The 20,811-nt window shown below is 41.5% G+C and overlaps 1 protein-coding gene across 2 annotated transcripts in view; it reads left to right on the top strand.

The window, feature by feature from the left end:
- DSEL (dermatan sulfate epimerase like) overlaps positions 1 to 16,401 on the top strand; it is a 38,316-nt gene extending 21,915 nt beyond the window's left edge. For both annotated transcript variants that reach the window (XM_073590020.1, XM_073590019.1), the window contains one exon: positions 11,967 to 16,401. In XM_073590020.1, the coding sequence (XP_073446121.1) occupies positions 12,629 to 16,249 (3,621 nt within the window). In that variant the 5' untranslated portion in view covers positions 11,967 to 12,628 and the 3' untranslated portion in view covers positions 16,250 to 16,401. The remainder of the gene's footprint in view (positions 1 to 11,966) is intronic.
- The last annotated feature ends 4,410 nt before the right edge of the window (positions 16,402 to 20,811 follow it).

Genomic DNA, 20,811 nt, shown 5'->3' on the forward strand with positions numbered 1-20,811 from the left:
ACAGAGCGGCTAGGGAGCCGTGCAGACAGAGCGGCTAGGGAGCCGTGCAGACAGAGCGGCTAGGGAGCCGTGCAGACAGAGCAGCTAGGGAGCCGTGCAGATGCACAGATAAAGAGGACACAAGGAAAGACACGGCAGGGAAGGAACCACAAACAAGGAGACTGACAGACAGAGGTAAGACTGAGTTCAGACAGAGGCACAGGGACAAAGACTCAGGGGCCAGGATATTCAGCCTCCCGGCAGGCAGACAGGGTACAAAGCAAGACTAGAGAATCCTCCAGAGAAGGAGACAAACAGAACAGGGCCTGGCTAGCTCAGCAGCGGAATACTAACTGAGTATAGACATTGCTCAAGCAATGTTTCAGTGGGAGTGGCGAAACTAAATAGTCAAGGGCTCCAGGTGGTTGGTCAGGGACAGATTACACAGGTGCACCCAGACCGCATAAGAACCAGAGAGTTCAGGCGCCGCCCCCCTATACACACAGTCAGGAAACATGGAGAGCAAGCAGGAAAACAAGAGGCATAGCACATGGAGCTCAGGGCTGGCAACAGACAGATTTCACAGCATGGTTTGAAGGAGAAAGTAAGTTGGTGCGCTGGGGATGGGAGGCCATGCCGTGATGCCAGCAGGGTTGTTACAGTACCCCCCCCTTTACGGCCCCTCTTCCTCAAGCCTGCCAGAATGACCTGAAGAAGGAGTATGGGACCACACACAGTCCAGGTTGACACGACATCCTTCACGTAGGGTGGAATATGTGTGCCATCAGGAATCCCAGGGTGCCAAGCTTCTTGGTGCCCGATGGAGTCAGCTTCCAACACCGAGGGTATAAGGACTTGGATCTCTTCCTCCAGAGTGGAAGAAAGCAGGGACCTGGAAGCCTCAGACTTGACCCCTACATCAGCCGGCCAACTAGAAACAGCAGACACCCTCACTGAGTCTAACTTCAGCCCAACATGCCAGAAAAATTGGACCTCCTCCTCCCGATTGGTGAGGAACGGAGATACGTAGGCCACTGTTCCAACCTCTTCACCCACCTGCCAAATGGAAGCTGGAGGCATACATACAGGGAGCCACTTCAGCCTGTTACCCTGAAAAAACTGAACCACATCCTTCTGGTTAGAGGATGAGAGAAGCTCTGTCTTGGGACCCTCACCCCTAGGCCACAGGGGAGCTGAAGGCATACACTCTGGATCCATCTTCAGCCCTTTATCCTGGGGAAGACAATCAAGAGGCAGGGGTGCTCTTGGGAGCAGAACACTGGTATAGTCGCTGGGGATGTGTGAGGAGACTGAGACCGCCTCCCCCTCTTCAGAGGCACCCTCACACCTTGACTCGGCGACTAGCAAACCAGGCGAAGAGGACGACCTTGACTGAATGCGACGCAAGGGAACCAGACACCTCTTGTCACTTGATTGTTTCAAGCACGGTGCCCTGCTAGGTTTCCAGACATAAATGGGTGCTAGAATCTCTGGATCACAATGACCCATGGGCATACCAGTCAGCAGGTGGAAGATGAACTTCTTCGTGTATAAAGCTCCGACCTGGAGCTGTAGTTGTCCTTGCAGGACTAGACTATTCTCAAAGAGGGCTCGGCCACCTTTAGATGATGCCCATGCCGGGTTCTGGAGCTGAAGAATGGAGACCACACACCGACTCTGTGTGGCTGGTGGCTCGAACACCCCAAAGCTCCCAGAAGGCAACGAAACAGTCATAGGCTTTAATGGAGAGGGAGGACTCTCACCAGGGGCAGCCTCTCCTACTGGCCCAGGGTTCTGGAGTACGAGCTTCACAGGGCAGAGGCCAGATTCCGGCTGCAACTTGGCCCGCTTCTTCTTCTTAGACCTCTCGGATCTTGCATGGGTGGCCGCATCGGCAGACTGTGGAACGGGTGATGGCTGGACAGTCATAGGAGGTTGAGACGATTCACCCACAGGTTCCTCTTGTCTCTGGAAGCTTGGAGGGGAAGACTTTTCAAGAGCAGCTGGACGAGGCATGTCGAACACTTTACGGAAGGCCACCAGGAAGGCCCCCAGGCTCATGACGACAGGATCCCCTGCTTCCCAAAGGGGACAGATCCACATCAAGGCATCACCAGCTGGGTAGGACATGATGTATCCAACCTTGACCCGATCAGAGGGGAAACAAGCTGCATTCTGCAGGATGTAGTGCAGGCATCTCTTCAGGAACCCTTGGCACTCTTTAGGGTCCCCATAGAACCTAGGCGGGTCTGCTGGGTTGTGCTCTTCATAGGCCAGGAGCTGATTGTAGAGAGCATTGGAGATGATGATTGGTTCAGAGGACTCCACGATCGGTACCACGCAGGACGGAACAAATTCCTCTGGTTGCTCATACTGGCAGGGAGAAAGTTCATCATGCTCCGCAAGCGGAAAGACATGGGACTCAGCGGGGACCATGGCCTGAGCAAACTGTCACGCTCGCGCCTTGGCTGAATGGCGCGAGCCGGGGGTTGTGGCCCCACTGTGCCACAGACCAGACTACCCTGGAAGGGGCGTGACTGCGACAGCTACCTTGGTCTTCACTGGAGCCTCTGATGGTGAGGTCAGGCTTGTGCGGCAGGTAGCTGCCGGGTGCCACTCCAGGGTGGTGTCTGGCTGTGGCTGCTGATCCCACTCGGGAACAGGACACCTGGACAGGTGCGAGTGACAAGCAGGCTGAGACACTGGGCAAGCAGGCACGGCTTGGTACACTGGCAGGCAGGCACAGCTTGGAGACACGGCTTGGAGACACTGGGCAAACGGGCACGGCTTGGAGACACTGGGCAAGCGGGCACGGCTTGGAGACACTGGACACGGCTTGGAGACACTGGGCAAGCGGACACGGCTTGGAGACACAGGGCAAGCAGGAGTGGTATATGAGAGAACCGGTTTGGACCTGTTCACACAGGAGATGCAGGTATGGATCTAGGCAGGAAGTTGTGGTATATGAGAGAACAGGTTTGGACCTGTTCACACAGGAGATGCAGGTATGGATATAAGCAGGAAGGTGTGGTATATGAGAGAACAGGTTTGGACCTGTTCACACAGGAGATGTAGGCAGGCAGAGCCGCAGGAGTGCGGAGCAGGCAGAGCCGCAGGAGTGCGGAGCAGGCAGAGCCGCAGGAGTGCGGAGCAGGCAGAGCCGCAGGAGTGTGGAGCAGGCAGAGCCGCAGGAGTGCGGAGCAGGCAGAGCGGCTAGGGAGCCGTGCAGACAGAGCGGCTAGGGAGCCGTGCAGACAGAGCGGCTAGGGAGCCGTGCAGACAGAGTGGCTAGGGAGCCGTGCAGACAGAGCGGCTAGGGAGCCGTGCAGACAGAGCGGCTAGGGAGCCGTGCAGACAGAGCGGCTAGGGAGCCGTGCAGATGCACAGATAAAGAGGACACAAGGAAAGACACGGCAGGGAAGGAACCACAAACAAGGAGACTGACAGACAGAGGTAAGACTGAGTTCAGACAGAGGCACAGGGACAAAGACTCAGGGGCCAGGATATTCAGCCTCCCGGCAGGCAGACAGGGTACAAAGCAAGACTAGAGAATCCTCCAGAGAAGGAGACAAACAGAACAGGGCCTGGCTAGCTCAGCAGCGGAATACTAACTGAGTATAGACATTGCTCAGGCAATGTTTCAGTGGGAGTGGCGAAACTAAATAGTCAAGGGCTCCAGGTGGTTGGTCAGGGACAGATTACACAGGTGCACCCAGACCGCATAAGAACCAGAGAGTTCAGGCGCCGCCCCCCTATACACACAGTCAGGAAACATGGAGAGCAAGCAGGAAAACAAGAGGCATAGCACATGGAGCTCAGGGCTGGCAACAGACAGATTTCACAGCATGGTTTGAAGGAGAAAGTAAGTTGGTGCGCTGGGGATGGGAGGCCATGCCGTGATGCCAGCAGGGTTGTTACAATGCATAAACGCATCTGTTTCTTTTTAAAACCACAAGTAAGAAGCTCTTGTGCCAGTTCTAGATTTTCTTTGAAATATTTAATTGTTTTTCAATTAAAATCAAAGGGCTAAGACCAGAACAATACCCAAGCTTTGTGTAAATTTGGGTACTGTGTATAAGTGTTGATGTTGGGAGGTACACTCAGTCATGTGAAGCATTACTCCAGTGCATGACGAAAATTGAATACAGAGCCCAAGCCTTAAAAAATAGAAACATATTTTCTAAGTGTTATTGTAGTATAACTGTTATATATGGTGTTATAAAAGCATGAAGACTGGGTTGGAGAGGACACATTTTTCCTTTTCCATTGGATTTATACCATAACATTATTAAAAACAGACTAGCTGAACCCTTCCACACTCTTTGTAGAAATAAGAAGTCTCTTTACCCTGCATGAGTCATCATTAGAACTACAATTGTACAATCACAGCAAAGTCCCAGGCAAAGGGGAAAGGAGAGGAGCAGTTGGGTCAGTAATTGAAGAGTGGGATGATTTATGCAGGGAACAGAGACTTCTTTAACTGTATAAGAAGGCACAATATAGTTTGCCACCGCAAAATATCATGTTTTATTACAATGGGTCCCAATATGCCTCAATGGCATCCATTCTAACCCACAGTCAGACAGATAACTCTTAAATGTATGCACCCAAATGTGTGTTTTGTCCCTTTTATAACAAACATTTTCTGTCCATATTTTGCCAAAAGTTATCTATATTTTTAAAACATCTGATTAAAATTACTTAAAACAGTGAATTCAATTTACTCAATATTATTCATATAATAAATTACGTAATGTCTCCTGACGAAGGAGATCCTCTCCGAAACGCGCGTCGGGGTGACGTGTGGACCGCCCGGCCATCCTGAATTTCCCTCTCCAGAGGTAATGTTCTGCTCCGGTACCGTTCACTCCTATGTGGGTGGGCGGATCATATGTTATATTTAGGGGTGGACATTAAGCCTCGGCCTCTCAGGACAACACATTGCCTGTATAATTCTGTTTAGGTACATTTGTGACTTGGTCACAGTATAGACATCTGTTAATTTGCACGGATGTATATTAGCAATATAGAGGGGTTTTCTGTAATCTCCCTGTATATCCGAGGGCTGTTAGGCTAGTTACAGTAGATCCTCTGTGAAGGTGGTACTTACCCTATTTATTCACATACTTATGTATATGTATACATGGTCAGGGTTTGGTCACGTGTCCTCTAGCATTGCAGCACTTTGCTTTTTCTGTGCACATGTTCACCATGTTTCCTGTTTTGTGTATTTTCCCTAATAAAGCATGTATATTTTTGATACTTGGATCCATTGGTCGTAAATTTTTGTGGTTTCCACATCCCCATGATATAATAAATTATGTAATGACCTAGTTTTTGAACCTGGAAAAAGAAAGAATTCTGCCCAAATCAGGCATCATAAATTGGGTTATGCATATTTTTTTTAAAGTAGATTAGATTAACAAATGTATGAAACATATTTATTGCACATACACTGAGTTGATATTTTTAATCACGAGTCACTTCATTCACTAGTCATTTAACATTATGTACAGTTAATATCACTGTGGGGAATGGGAGAGCTTCATTGTTAAGTATGTTTTAATCATCACTTTAACCCTCACTCACTAGTGTACTTTGTCTTTTAAACCACTTTGTTGGCAACAACATTCTCTTTGGATCCGAGCAGTGCTGTGCCTTACTATGTGCTCAGTGCACAGGCGGGCTATCATGTGTTACCACAATTCTGGGCACACACAGTGAATAGAAATAAGCAGGACTATCCACGGAAGATCAACATCTAGATGAGTTTCCTGAAATCGGTGATTCTAAGTGAATCTCTATGAGAGCAAGAGGAATATTATACCTTGTTCAGTGGTTGACATTACCTTGGTTATCAGTGATCATTCTCGCGCTCTCCTCTTATTAAAATTAAGTTATACATGTGTTTTCTGAGCGGTTAGAAACTTTCCAGTAATGCGATTCGTAGTGTATTTATTGAACACAAACAAAATTTTAAGGGACAATTTGGTGAAACCCACAAATTCAAATTTTAAGCGATCTGCTCACCTCTAACAGTGACTATTAACTGCTGGGAGTGGGGCCGGATTTTCTTCCTGTGAAACAAGCACATGCATTAGAGCAATATTCCTGGTGCTCTTCACCAACGTGAGACAGGGTCACGTGAAATAAATAATATTTCACTCTGGTGAGTTTAAATAGTGTATATTTAAACTCACCAGACCGAAACATTATTTTCTGCCTAAGGAAACCATGCGTACGAAAACGTGCTTTGGGAAGCCCCATTATTTGGTCTCGGTCTCCAACTCTAATATGGTTAAAACAATAGACTTATTCCATTTATGTTATACTGCAATATAAAAGATTTTTGACATTAGTGGCACAGAGAATGGGATTGTTCCCCACACTTATACTCCAATGTGACTCAATGTGATTAATTTAGTTGCAACTTTTTAGCATTTATTACAGAGAAATGAGTTTGTAGAATACCTTCTTGAAATCGATTCGTTTTTGATGTCACTTAATTTTTTTTAAATTATAAAAAGGGTTTATTTATTTTTATAGTAGCAACACGCATTGTATGTAGATAGTACAGGCACAATAAATACCCACTCATGGGAGCTTACAATCTTAATTTTTGCACCAGAGACACTGAGAGATGCCGACAATAATTTGCTCAAGGGTGCACAGCATTGACCTTACTGCTCCCATGTGTTTAACATGGCAGTTGAAAATTTTTAAGGATATTGATAACGTATGAATCTGATCTAGAATGTATATTTGTGTAGCTAGCTTACCATGTTTTCCACTTAAAGGGAATCTGTCAGCAAGATTTCAATCCCAAAGCTATTTGTATGTGCATGGAGCTCTTACAAAAACTATTCCAGCAATACCATTACATGACCAGTTCATTTATCTGTTACTCAGCGTTTGAATTGATATGTATATGAGATTAAAGATCTATGGAAGATCTGAAGTCTGTGTCACTCCAAATTATTCCCCATCCAGCACTGCCTCCTTCTGCTTGACTGACATCCTCTGTGCTGTATGACTTCAAATAAAGGAGCCATCAGTTAAGCGTGAGGAAGTGTAGCTGGGTGAGGAATCCTAGAATCATAGAATGTTAGCGTTGGAAGGGACCTCCAGGGTCATCGGGTCCAACCCCCTGCTCAATGCAGGATTCTCTAAACCATCTTAGACAGATGTCTGTCCAGCCTCTGTTTGAAGATTGGAGGAGAACTCACCACCTCTCATGGCAGCCTGTTCCACTCATTGATCTCCCTTACTGTCAAAAATATTTTTCTGTTGTTTAATCTGTATCTTCTCCCTTTCAGTTTCATTCCATTGCTTCTCATATTTCCATTTGCAAATGGGATAAAGGATGATCCCTTAACACTGTGACAACCATTTCAGAATAGAGCCGGAGTTAAGGCCACGTCTCACATAGCGAGATCGCTAATGTGTCACCGATTTTGTGACGCAACAGCGATCTCACCTGTGATCTCGCTACATGTGACATGCAGCAGCGACCGGTCCCCCTGCTGGATATCGCTGATCGTGCAGGAATGTCCTGGGACATTTTTTCATCGTTGGCGTCCCCCTGGCCAGCATGCATCGCTGTGTTTGATTGCTGGATCGTTGCTGCATCGCTGAAGAGATCTGCCTGTTTGGTAGCTTACTAGCGATCATTTAGCAACGCACTAGCGATCCCTACCTGGTCATATCATTGTCGGGATCGCTGGTGCATTGCTAAAGCCCCCGTTACACACTGCGATATCGCTAGCAATATCGCTGCAAAGTCACCGATTTTGTGATGTTACAGCGATATTGCTAGCGATATCGCTGCATGTGATACTTACCTCCGACCGGCTCCCCCGCTGGTAATCGCTGATCGCGCGAGAAGCTGCTGGACCATTTCTCGTCGTCAGCTTCCTGCGGCGCTTCCTGCTGTGATGACGAGCGACGCGTGGAGCCGGGCGGGAGGACGCAGGATCGCCGTGTCTGACAGGTAAGTAGCGATCCCCGTCCCCAGCGATGTCGCTGGTGAGATCTGCCTGAGTAGCAGCTCACTAGCGACCACCCAGCGATGTACCAGCGATCCTGACCGTGTCATATCACTAGTCGGGATCGCTGGTGCATCGCTAGGTGTAACGGTACCCTAAGTGAAATGGGACCCTTACAGGAGCTTCAGATCTACCAAAGTCCTTTAGCCTCATTTGCATATAAATTGAAATGCTGATTTCTAAGTAAGGGAAGATTGGATTGTCCATGTAAAGGTATTGCTGGACTTGGCTTAAGGCCCCATTACACATAGCGATGTCTCAGTGATCCCACCAACAATCTGACATGTATGGGATCACTGGGACATCGTTAGGCTGATCGCTGGTGAGCTGTCACATAGACAGCCCCTCCAGCGATCAGGACCAGCGTGCACGCCAGTTTCCAAGGTAAACACCAGGTATCCAGAAGCTGCGGCTCCTGGATACCCGATGTTTGCATTAGAAACCAGCATCGCTGATCGCTGGTCTCTCGCTACCCCACGCAGCGATGCGTGCTGGCCAGTGGGAGACCAGTGATCAAAAAATGGCCAAGGCCGATCGAGAACGATCAGCGATACACGGCAGGGGGGCCGGTCGCTGATCCCCATCACACACAGAGATCTCGCTGGCGAGATCGCTGTGGCATCACAAAATCAGCGATCTCGGTAGCGAGATCCCTGTGTGTGACGGGGCCTTTAGAAAGAACTACATGCACATATAACTAGTTTTATTTATGAAATCCTGCTGACAGATTCCCTTTAAATAAAGTTTCTTGCAGAGCCCACTCTAGTCATTTCCACTTGTAAAAATGTTAATCAGCAAATTATTTCTGATGTAAAATGCAAATGTTTGTATTTCCTTTCATATCATGTCATATTAAAGTGGTTGTCTGGTCTTCTGCTCTATGTGATTGCAGACTTCTGAATCCTTACAGTACACACACTATGCACTGTCATGATTCTCTAGTGTCGCCAGAATGATGAGGTGGTCTTGTAAGTGCAAGTATGTGTGCAATACAAATGAGTTGAGAGAGGCCGAGCACATCTAGTATGGCTCTCACCGGCGACTCCGTAGAATCCTGACAGTGTGCGGTGCATGCACTGTAAAGACTCAGAAGGCTGCAGTCACATATAGTAACTGCAAACTTTTATATGAAGACTAGACAATCCCTTTAATAGGATTTCTTGTAAATACTAAACTAAGATAGTTTTAATGTGTGCAGTATTTTTTTTTACCAATACCTTTAAGTCTTCTACAAGTACACCTAAAGCCAAAAGAATATCTCAAATAAATGATTAATTTGATTTATTTTGATAACATACCAGTTTGCTTTTGCCCCTTAAATATTTAAAATTATGACTTTTTTTGCTATTAAAGTAGTTCATTTTCATGAAAACAATCATGGACTATTATGCCATGATTTTCCAAATATATCAGATAATGGGTTTGTGTGAGTCCATCATTTGGTAAAGTAATCACTAGAACTCATAAAAAAAAGAAATATGCATGCACCTAGAGAGTAATTATACAGTATATTTTGCCAAGCAAAGTTTGGCAGAACATTTTATGGTTGTTTTATTTATGAAAGACTTTGTGCTGAATTTAAGATATTTGGTTCAGTACATAGATATTACCAACCCCCTGACTAATTTTATACAAATTAGAGACTTAACAACATAGCAGTAATTTAGAAAAAATAAATGGTTTCAAACAGAAACTTATACGCTCTTATTCACCAATTATTTAATGCAAATAAGGTGTGATTTACTTTTGTATAATAAAATTACAATATATAAAATGTATCAAATATATTTTTATTCAGTTCAATTTACTTTTTAAATTATTGGAATTTCATATTAGGCAACTCACTTAAGTGCAAATATAAATAACATTAAGTTCAGTGATTTTACAGGAGGTTTAGACATTTTGGAAAGTTATTTTAAAGGCAATTTATTATTCATCAGTAGATTATTGGACACAATCCTTCTCTATTCACATATTGCCCTACATAAGATTCAGTGGCCACTGGTAGAGATGATCAAATAAATTTGCTGGTTAATTGGCCCTGGTCAGTTCTCAGTGGCTGCTGAATGGGAGCCTTACAAGCCGCCTCCTATCTGTGAGCATCCACAGCACCTCCTTTGATTAGCCGGCCTGACTCAACATCCTGCCTGGGACAAATCAATAAATAATCTATATAATTGAGGTACCGCACGTGATTAGCTGATATGCACTCCAGCAGTTGCCAGATATAAGCTGAACACTTTGTTGACTATGTCATAAGTGAGTTCCCATAACCCTTAAAATATATTTAGTTGACCCAGTTATAGAGATCTAGTTCTCTTGAGACATATGCAAGCTGCTAGCTATCTGTGTTTGCAGCTGCACTCTACTAAATTCCCCTTTACTGGTAACAAGCTAATGACCGAGTGGATCAATAAATGCAATCATCTTCATATATTAAGAAATGTGCTTTTTGGGATTCACATGCACATTTCAAATGCCTTAAAACATGGGCACCCTGGAAAAATTCAGAAATTTCAGGTAAAAAGATTCAGTACCTTATGTGATGTCTATATCAGTGCCTAACCTCCCTGTCTCTGCTTCTGTTGCCTGGTGGCACCCCATTTTTGTTGCTGGCGACATGGGGCAATAATTCTTCTTCACTGTTCTATAGTACTTGTTGGACCCTTTAGTCTTGGAGATCAGGAGTTAACTTTTGTTAAGGTTTGCTCCCTGCTATTTAACCTCGATAGAACTGAAATCTGTTTAAAGGGAACCTGTCAGCAGGATTTCACTAAGTAATCTACAAACATTGTCATGTTGCCGCTGTTATACTGAATAAAATGATACCTGGAGTAAAGAAATCCGTCTTGTGGCTCTTGTGTTATCAGTGTTAGAAGTTTTCAGATAATGATATGCCTGTGCTCTGGGGAAGGGCTGTAGGCAGAGACTTATCTTCCTGCTCTAAGCCAGAGAAACCAAGGAAAGACCTGCCCATTGGATGCCCTGAAGCACAAATATGTTCCTCATCATAGAAACAGACTGATTGTGCTTCAGGGCGGTGTGTCAGCAGGTCTCTTCTTGGTTTCTCTGGCTTAGAACAGGAAGATATGACTCTGCCTACAGTCCCGCACCAGAGTACGAGAATATCATTAACTGAAAACTTCTTACACTGATTACGTAAGAACTGCAAGATGGATTTCATCACCACAGGAAATCATTTTAAACATTGTATCATTACAAACACAACAAGAATATTTGCAGCTGTCTTCCCCCACACTGACTGCCTGTGAGATGGAAGCTGAATCTCTGTGTGGGAACTGCTGCTGCAAATGTATTTGTAATGAAACAAACTTCACTTCTGCTAGCTTAGAAGGGTTGGTACTAGTGACAGATTCCCTTAAGGCTATGTGCCCACGTTAGCGTTTTTAAACGCTCAGAAAACCGGACTTCTTCCCAGAAACCGCGCGTTTTATTTCCGCGTGTTTTTTGCGCGATTTTTGCACAAAAAACGCGCGTTTTTGATGCGTTTTTTTCCGCGCGGTTTCTGGGAACATTGGAAATGGCTAAAAATGCAGACCTATGTGGAAATTAATGAGCATGCTGCGTTTTTAGCTGCTAAGCGTTTTCTGAGCGGAAAAAAATGCATGCATTGGCACAAAAAGCCAAAAATGCATTACATTGAATGGGAAGCTTCTTTTAAGCATTTCTGAAGCGTCTGATCTGGCACAAACACTTCAAAAATGCTTAAAAAAATGCAACGTGGGCACACAGTCTTAATGGTTTTTTTTTTGCAAAAAGTAAAAAATAAACGACTTACTAGAAATTGAAGTACATGTATTTTTTGTATGGGAATTAATGAGTCATAAAATCTGTTGCACTAAAGTGAAATATTTTTCTTTTAGAGCTTGCACATTTGCTCATTTTTGGCATTATTTCATGAGATTTTGTTTCTCTCCTTAGAATGTCCAAGCCTTCCACAGCTGAAGATAGGAAATTGAAATAACTGAAAAGGCAGATGTTGAATTTCCCAGATTATCTCTACTTCTGCAGCAAAAGAAACAAAAGAAAAACAGTAAAGAAGAACAATATTTGAGTAATATAACAACGCAAAATGAAGGCTTTTCTTTGCCGTGTTAGGCTTTTTAATTGCTGACAACAGGAAAATGATTTAATGGCACAAAACCCTTTTCACGTATGCTTTTTGGCAGTCAATCAAGACATGACTCATAAAACACCAAGCAAAGTGGCTGCTGTGCTCAGTAGTTATTTAAGTGAGCAAATATGTATAAACTTCACAAAGACCCAGTATGTTACCATTGTACTGTTCAGGCATATAGCAAAGTATCCATAGCAATCGCAGACAGTCTAAAAACTATAACTTGCATAATGTATATGCCTTATTGTATTTCAGTATTGCAAACATAATCATTACTCTAAAAAAAGCCATCAAATGGATATTGCAATTTGTAAATAATATATCCTAAATGTGAAAAAGTCTCTCATATGAACTTACTAATCTACTCTAAAAACAAGTATCCAAATATCCGAAGAGGCCAAAGGTTATCTAAAACATCAGAAGAAAATAATAAGACGTGTGCAATTGTTTTATAGCCAAATGGAACATGGCTTTAAATGTTGTAGGACACTCCGTTTTCTCAATGATCCTTATTTTTCTGTCACCCGTCTGTTGCAGAAATTTTACTGATGATTGGATGGGTCTGAAGGTAGATATCACTCCGTACAGCAGATTATTTCAGGTTACCGCTAGTTTCAAGCAAAAAAATGTTCTTACACATCCAAGATTATATTTTGATGGTGCAGATGTTCAAGGACTGAGACAAAAGTCCCACACCACTCATCTACATTTATTTAGAGCGATTAGAAATGCAGTTAACAAGATGCTGGCTAATCCATCTTACTTCTTGCCCCCTCTAAAGCATGCTGACTTTGCAGCTAAATGGAATGAGATTTATGGGAATAATTTGCCACCATTGGCTTTATATTGTGTGCTGTTTCCAGATGATAAAGCTGCATTCAATTTTGCACTGGAATATATGGACAGAATGGTCAATTACAAAGACTGGATGGTTCAAAATGCACCTGGTGATGAGGTGCCCCTTGCACACTCTTTGACAGGTTTTGCCACAGCTTTTGACTTTTTATACCGGTTTCTTGACAGTGATAGAAGACAAAGGTATTTGGAGAAAATTGAGACTGCTAGTAATGAATTGTATGAATGTTCCAGAGTGCGTGCATGGGGAAAACAGTTCCTCCACAACCACCAAACCACTAATATGCTTGCGCTGCTTACAGGAGCACTAGTTGTGGGAGAGCACAATTTAAAACAAGCTAATGTGTGGAAACAAACTGTCGTTGATGTGATGGAAAAAACAATGTTTCTTCTAAATCACGTTGTTGATGGATCACTTGATGAAGGAGTTGCCTATGGTAGTTATACAGCAAAATCAATTACACAATATGTTTTTTTAGCAAAACGTCATTTTGGTATGAATCATTTTGACAACAACTGGTTGAGAATGCACTTCTGGTTTTACTTTTCTACTTTGTTGCCAGGTTATCAGAGAACTGTTGGAATAGCAGATTCTAATTACAATTGGTTCTATGGACCAGAAAGCCAATTGGTGTTTTTGGATACCTTCATTTTGAAGAATGGAGCTGGAAACTGGTTGGCCAATCAAATCCGAAAACATAGACCAAAAGATGGGCCAATGGTACCATCCACAGCTCAGAGATGGAGCACACTTCACACTGAATATTTGTGGTATAATCCTGAACTTACCTCCCATCCTCCAGTTGATTATGGCTCACCAAAAATGTATGTTTTTCCTAATTGGGGAGTTGTAACGTATGGTGCTGGTTTGCCTAATACTCAAACTAACACATTTCTTTCATTCAAATCTGGAAAACTTGGTGGCCGAGCAGTCTATGATATTGTTCATTTTCAGCCATATTCCTGGATAGATGGGTGGAGAAGTTTCAATCCTGGTCATGAACATCCTGATCAAAATTCTTTCACATTTGCTCCTAATGGACAAGTCTTTGTTTCAGAAGCTCTGTATGGACCAAAACTAAGTCATTTAAATAATATTTTAGTTTTTGCGCCTTCCCCTACAAGTCAGTGCAATAAGCCATGGGAAGGTCAACTTGGTGAATGCTCACAGTGGCTAAAATGGACAACAAATGAATCTGGAGATGCAGCAGGCGAGGTTATCACAGCAAGTCAGCAAGGGGAGACAATATTTGTAAGTGGCGAAGCAGTGTCTGCCTACTCGTCTTCCATGAAGCTAAAAAGTGTTTATCGTTGTTTGCTGCTTATAAATCAGCAGACACTACTTGTAGTTGATCATATTGAAAAGCATGAAGATTCCCCACTCTCTCTAGTCAGTGCCTTTTTTCATAATCTAGATATCGATTTTAAGTATGTTCCATTTAGGTTTCTTAATAAATTCAATGGTGCTATGATGGATATATGGGATGCTCATTACAAAATGGTCTGGATAGATTCAAATGGTAATAGTCCATTAGGCAGGATTCAGGAAGCTGAGCAGACAGCAGAATTCAAAAAGCGCTGGACACAATTTGTAAATGTTACCTTTCCGTTAAACCAAAAAATATCCAGGATTGCTTACATATTTAATGGACCGTATGTTAATGTGTCTGATCTGAAATTCTTAGACAATAACAACTATGGTGTTAAAATATCTGTTAAAGTTAATAATACAGAAAATATAGTGTCTATAGTAACAGCATATAATGATCTAGAGGTCAGATTTAGTTTTCTTGGATTTGGGGGATATGCGAAGTTAGAAGATGTGAACAGAGTAGTACGATTTGGGCTGGGTATTGAACATATTGAGAAAGCAACTAAATTAATTAGTATGAATGTATTTCACTTTGGCCTCAAAGTCAATTTGGTTATAGGTTTAATATTGTGTGCAAGCTTAGGAATTTTAGCATTTCATTGGAGATTCTATATTCCTTTTGGCAAGTTGATGCGTTGGATCCTAGTATTGATCATCACACTGTGGGTTTTTGAGTTAGTAGATGTGTGGACAGCGTGTACTCAACCAATTTGTTCAAAGTGGAATAGTGAGGGAGAAGATACAGATGGTATTAAAAAAAGTGGCATTCAGTCTGATCTGCCTATTGTAGTAATTACATCTATACCTGGTTCAGGAGCTGACATTTTAAGGCAACTCTTTTTCAACAGTTCAGATTTTGTGTATATCAAGGTTCCTACAGCTTACATTGAAATTCCTGATGGAGAATACAAAATTGATTCATTTGTGGATCCTTGTGAATGGACTAGATCTGACGTGGCTGATGGACATTTTCAACTTATTCAAGGTTGGCTTCAATCATTGCTTCAGAACACAAAACTTCATTTACAGAATATTGATTTACGAGAACCCATAAAGCCTAAGCTTTTTCACCATTTCACAGTTAACAGGGATAGAAAAAGACGATATAAGAGAAAAGACTCATTCTCTGAGCAAAGAACTAGATACAAAGGATATTATGACAGAGATGCTGACTATGTTAGACAACTACGCAAACACCTAACATTGTTTCCCAAAGCTCAACCAGTGCTTGGTTTAAGCAGTGGTAGCTGGACTTTAAAGCTTCCATTCATTGAAAAACTTATCGGACCTCAACTAAGGGCATTATTTATCATACGAGACCCTCGTGCTTGGGTTTATTCAATGCTGTATAAAAGCAGTCCAAGTCTGTTCTCTTTGAAGAATGTTGAGCAGCGTTTGACATCCATGTACAAAGATGAAGAAAAGGAAAAATGTACGTCGGTTGCTGGCTATGCTCCTGAATTTGACTCCTTAAAAGAAGAGCTCACTAATCCTAAATCACTTGCTCTGACAAAACTTTCCCATGTATGGTTTGCCAATACTGCCGCAGCGATTAGAATAAATAATGATTTACAATCAAAAAGCTATCTTTTGATTAAATTTGAGGACATTGTAAATTTCCCTGAAGAAACTACTCAGAAAATATATAGTTTTTTTGGTATTCCTCTTTCTCCTGCAAACTTAAATCAAATAATGTTTGCAAGCTTAACAAACTTATTTTATCTCCCTCATGAAGGGGAAATTTCACCTACAAATATTAACATGTGGAAGTTAAAAATGGCTAGAGAAGATATTGCAATGATTGAGGACATATGCTGGGCACAAATGGATAAACTTGGGTATGCAAGATTTAGAGACTAAGTCTAAGCCAAATAATATCATTATTATCAGTAATGATTATGATAATAATAGCCCCTATGTGCTGCAGGTCAGCAATCATTTGCACTAAATACTGTATCTTAATATTCCATATGACCGTCAATCAAAATAAAGAAATATATTGTTTATTCTATTGTATATTGTCTTTATAAGCTCAGATGAAATTATTTGCATAGTCAAAGTGTTATAAACTATCACTTCCTAAACATTGATTTTTTTTTTAATAATTTGTAATTTTCTAGGTTTTAATGTGTTTATAACGCCAGAGAATCTCCAAAATTGCAAATTTTGTGGGATGTTCCCAATTGGACAAGTGAGGACCCAAGACAGTGATGTGGGCGCCAAAAGCATACTGATGCATGTAGCAAACAAAGTCTAGACATTAAAGCTCAACTTAATAATTGCTCAAGTTGGTATGAGACACCTCTAGTGATAACTTCCTGCTTATAAACCACTGATTTTAGTAAAACAGCAACAGCAAAGTCTCAGCCCCTACATCATGCTGCGGTGAAATGATATAACAAAAAAAATATATTTAATTGAACGTTTTGGAATTCATTTAGTTCTAGTTTTACATTTATGAACCAAACAGGGAATACCTATGGTATAAATTTGGTCTATCAATTCAGACATGTATAACTCCAAGGTCCAACAGTTAGAAACCATCACATGTCTCTTCACTCCTCAATACTCAGGTATACAGTTAGTAGGTATCACAGTGTAGTCCCACTTTTTCTCAGCAGGCACAAAAATCTGATTGCTGAAGGCAAGGGCTTATTTTCACGGGACCCATCAGATATCTTCTCTTTCTCAGTGGACTAAGACCACTTCCATCCCAGTATTCATAGCGGGGCTATCACCCATATATATCCCTTTTTTGCATACTCTTGATTCACACCCTATAGGAGATGGGGAAAAGTGCAATAGGATTGAACTAGATATAAGGTACAGGAGGAGTAGACAAGTAAGTATGGGTAAGCCGACAGAGATACTTTTGTATGTACATACGTTCTTTTCTGTGTATTTGTATATGTTTAACTTGTTTCAATGTGAGAAAAAAAATATATTTTTAGCCAGGAAAGATATATGTTTTTGTACCGTGTTAGCCAGTAGATAGAAGAATATTTAGAATTGAGAGTCCTCAAAAGGTATCAACCACTAGGACTCTCAATTCTAAATATTCTTTTATTTTTAGCCAAAGACTAAAATCCCGTACTGTGGAATTGTTAATGTAATTTATCTTCATCTAAAAGTTCCTTTTCATTTAGGTTCCTTCTGAGTATCATAACAGAAGTCTGGTATCAAAATTGTAAGAAATATACATTTTGCAGAAATGTCAGTCTAAGAGAGCTGCTGACTGGTTATCCTTACAGTAATATCTGTAAAAAGTTACTATGACCTGATAAAAGTATAAAAGTTGATGTGGCTTCTATGGTTCAATTTTGATTGGTCTTTTTACACTAGTAAATTTGTAAGAACCAAATATATGAGTGCCTGCCCACACCAGTCACTAACATAGGTGTCCTGAGTCCTATAAAAGTGATTGTCCAGCTTAAGGGTTTCCTGAGGCGGCTTCACCTGGAAAAACTCAGTGGCTACGCTGACATCTAAATTATGCCGTGTGCTTATACCCTAAGAAGACATCTCTGCTGCCACTAAACTTTATATGACTGCAAACTGTTTTGTGATATGCACACTGTAATGATTGTCCTCTATTCCCCGTGCAAGTGGTGGTCACATACTCATATGTATTCAGTTTGCATTCTTACGGTGGCATGCCGACTAGTCTCATCCAGCATCTCTCATTAGAGGAGCATTAAAAAAAAAGCACAAGATGCTGGTCGCATATACAGTCATATGTAAAAATTTGGGCACCCCTATTAATATTAACCTTTTTTCTTTATAACAATTTTGGTTTTTGCAACAGGTATTTCAGTTTCATATATCTAATAACTGATGGACTCAGTTATATTTCTGGATTCAAATGAGGTTTATTGTACTAACAGAAAATGTGCAATCTGCATTTAAACAAAATTTGACCGGTGCAAAAGTATGGGCACCCTTATCATTTTCTTGATTTGAACACTCCTAACTACTTTTTACTGACTTCCTGAAGCACTAAATTGGTTTTGTAACCTCATTGAGCTTTGAACTTCATAGCCAGGTGTATCAAATCATGAGAAAAGGTATTTAAAGTGGCCAATTGCAAGTAGTTCTCCTATTTGATTCTCCTATGAAGAGTGGCATCATGGGCTCCTCAAAACAACTCTCAAATGATCTGAAAACAAAGATTATTCAACATAGCTTTTCAGGGGAAGGATACAAAAAGTTGTCTCTGAGATTTAACCTGTCAGTTTCCACTGTGAGGAACATAGTAAGGAAATGGAAGAACACAGGTACAGTTCTTGTTAAGCCCAGAAGTGGCAGGCCAAGAAAAATATCAGAAAGGCAGAGAAGAAGAATGGTGAGAACAGTCAAGGACAATCCACAGACCACCTCCAAAGACCTGCAGCATCATCTTGCTGCAGATGGTGTCACTGTGCATCGGTCAACAATACAGCGCACTTTGCACAAGGAGAAGCTGTATGGGAGAGTGATGCGAAAGAAGCCATTTCTGCAAGCACGCCACAAACAGAGTCGTCTGAGGTATGCAAAAGCACATTTGGACAAGCCAGTTACATTTTGGAAGAAGGTCCTGTGAACTGATTAAACAAAGATTGAGTTGTTTGGTCATACAAAAAGGCGTTATGCATGCGCTGTATTGTTGACCGATGCACAGTGACACCATCTGCAGCAAGATGATGCTGCAGGTCTTTGGAGGTGGTCTGTGGATTGTCCTTGACTGTTCTCACCATTCTTCTTCTCTGCCTTTCTGATATTTTTCCTGGCCTGCCACTTCTGGGCTTAACAAGAACTGTACCTGTGTTCTTCCATTTCCTTACTATGTTCCTCACAGTGGAAACTGACTGGTTAAATCTCTGAGACAACTTTTTGTATCCTTCCCCTGAAAAGCTATGTTGAATAATCTTTGTTTTCAGATCATTTGAGAGTTGCTTTGAGGAGCCAATGATGCCACTCTTCATAGGAGAATCAAATAGGAGAACTACTTGCAAGTGGCCACCTTAAATACCTTTTCTCATGATTTGATACACCTGGCTATGAAGTTCAAAGCTCAATGAGGTTACAAAACCAATTTAGTGCTTCAGGAAGTCAGTAAAAAGTAGTTAGGAGTGTTCAAATCAAGAAAATGATAAGGGTCCCCATACTTTTGCACCGGTCAAATTTTGTTTAAATGCAGATTGCACATTTTCTGTTAGTACAATAAACCTCATTTGAATCCAGAAATATAAATGAGTCCATCAGTTATTAGATATATGAAACTGAAATACCTGTTGCAAAAACCAAAATTGTTATAAAGAAAAAAGGTTAATATTAATAGGGGTGCCCAAACTTTTACATATGACTGTATATGGTCATGTGACTGCCCATTCACATTGAGAATACAGGGGAATGAAGATAGTGTGTGCATCACACAAATTAATGATTCAACATAAAGTGACTGCAAGCTTTGCTTCTTAGCCTGAGCAACCCATTTAAGGAATACAATTTTATACTCCATTTAGACTTCATGACTATACCTACATAAAAATTATGCTGTTAAATTATACTACTTGATGTTAAAAAAGCAAGAATTAATATACTTTGCAAATAAAGATAAAGTTATAAAGGGCATGCAATAACCAATTAAAATCTTAACGGGCAGATTTGCTGTATCTTACAAAGTTATGGGGTGGTCCGAAACACAAATTTCTATCCTAGATGCCTGTCTATTTAATGTTTTTCTTATTTGTTACAACTTTGTTTTTGACGCTTCGTTTGAGAATCCCAGTGCATGTTGAGATATTCAAATGAGGCACCATCAGGTGGTAAGGCTGTGGTCACTGCTGCAGACTCTGCCCCCTCGCTGACATGAAATGTCATTAGTGGCCTTTGTTTCAGGGGCTGGGCTAGTCTCTGCTCTGTCACTGTGTGATGTACACAATGACAGTGCTCTCTTGATGACTCAGATTAGTAATAACGAGCCCGCAATAGAGCACACTGTCAGTGCACACATGTTGCAATGCCAGCACCACCCCACAAGTGACGTAAAAAAATCAGTTAGATAGTGTAGTAAGGGAAAACAAGGGAATTTTTAATTAACATATATTAGAAAATAGATTGGGCTATCTATTAAATGGCATTAAAAGTTAAATTATTTTGTATTTTGAACCACCTCTTTAAAGTAATTGTTGTGTAAATTCAGTCCCAATTTCTATTGGCTAGAGGTCTGAAGCTGTTATTCATATATAAGGATTAAAATGTTCATTTAGAATTCCATTAAATAATAATTATGACATTTCATTTTTTATGTTTGCATACCTCTTTTTCACCTTTTTTATAGCTTTATATAAAATGTCATATCAAATGCCACATGGCTGCTCTTCAGGATACTGAAATGTCAGCAGCTAACAGTAGCAGGTGTTTTATACACAAGAGAAGAGTAA

This window comes from Dendrobates tinctorius, unplaced genomic scaffold (assembly GCF_039654945.1).
Source record: "Dendrobates tinctorius isolate UK_male_01 unplaced genomic scaffold, ASM3965494v1 ptg000115l, whole genome shotgun sequence".
In the NCBI taxonomy this organism is placed as follows: domain Eukaryota; kingdom Metazoa; phylum Chordata; class Amphibia; order Anura; family Dendrobatidae; genus Dendrobates; species Dendrobates tinctorius.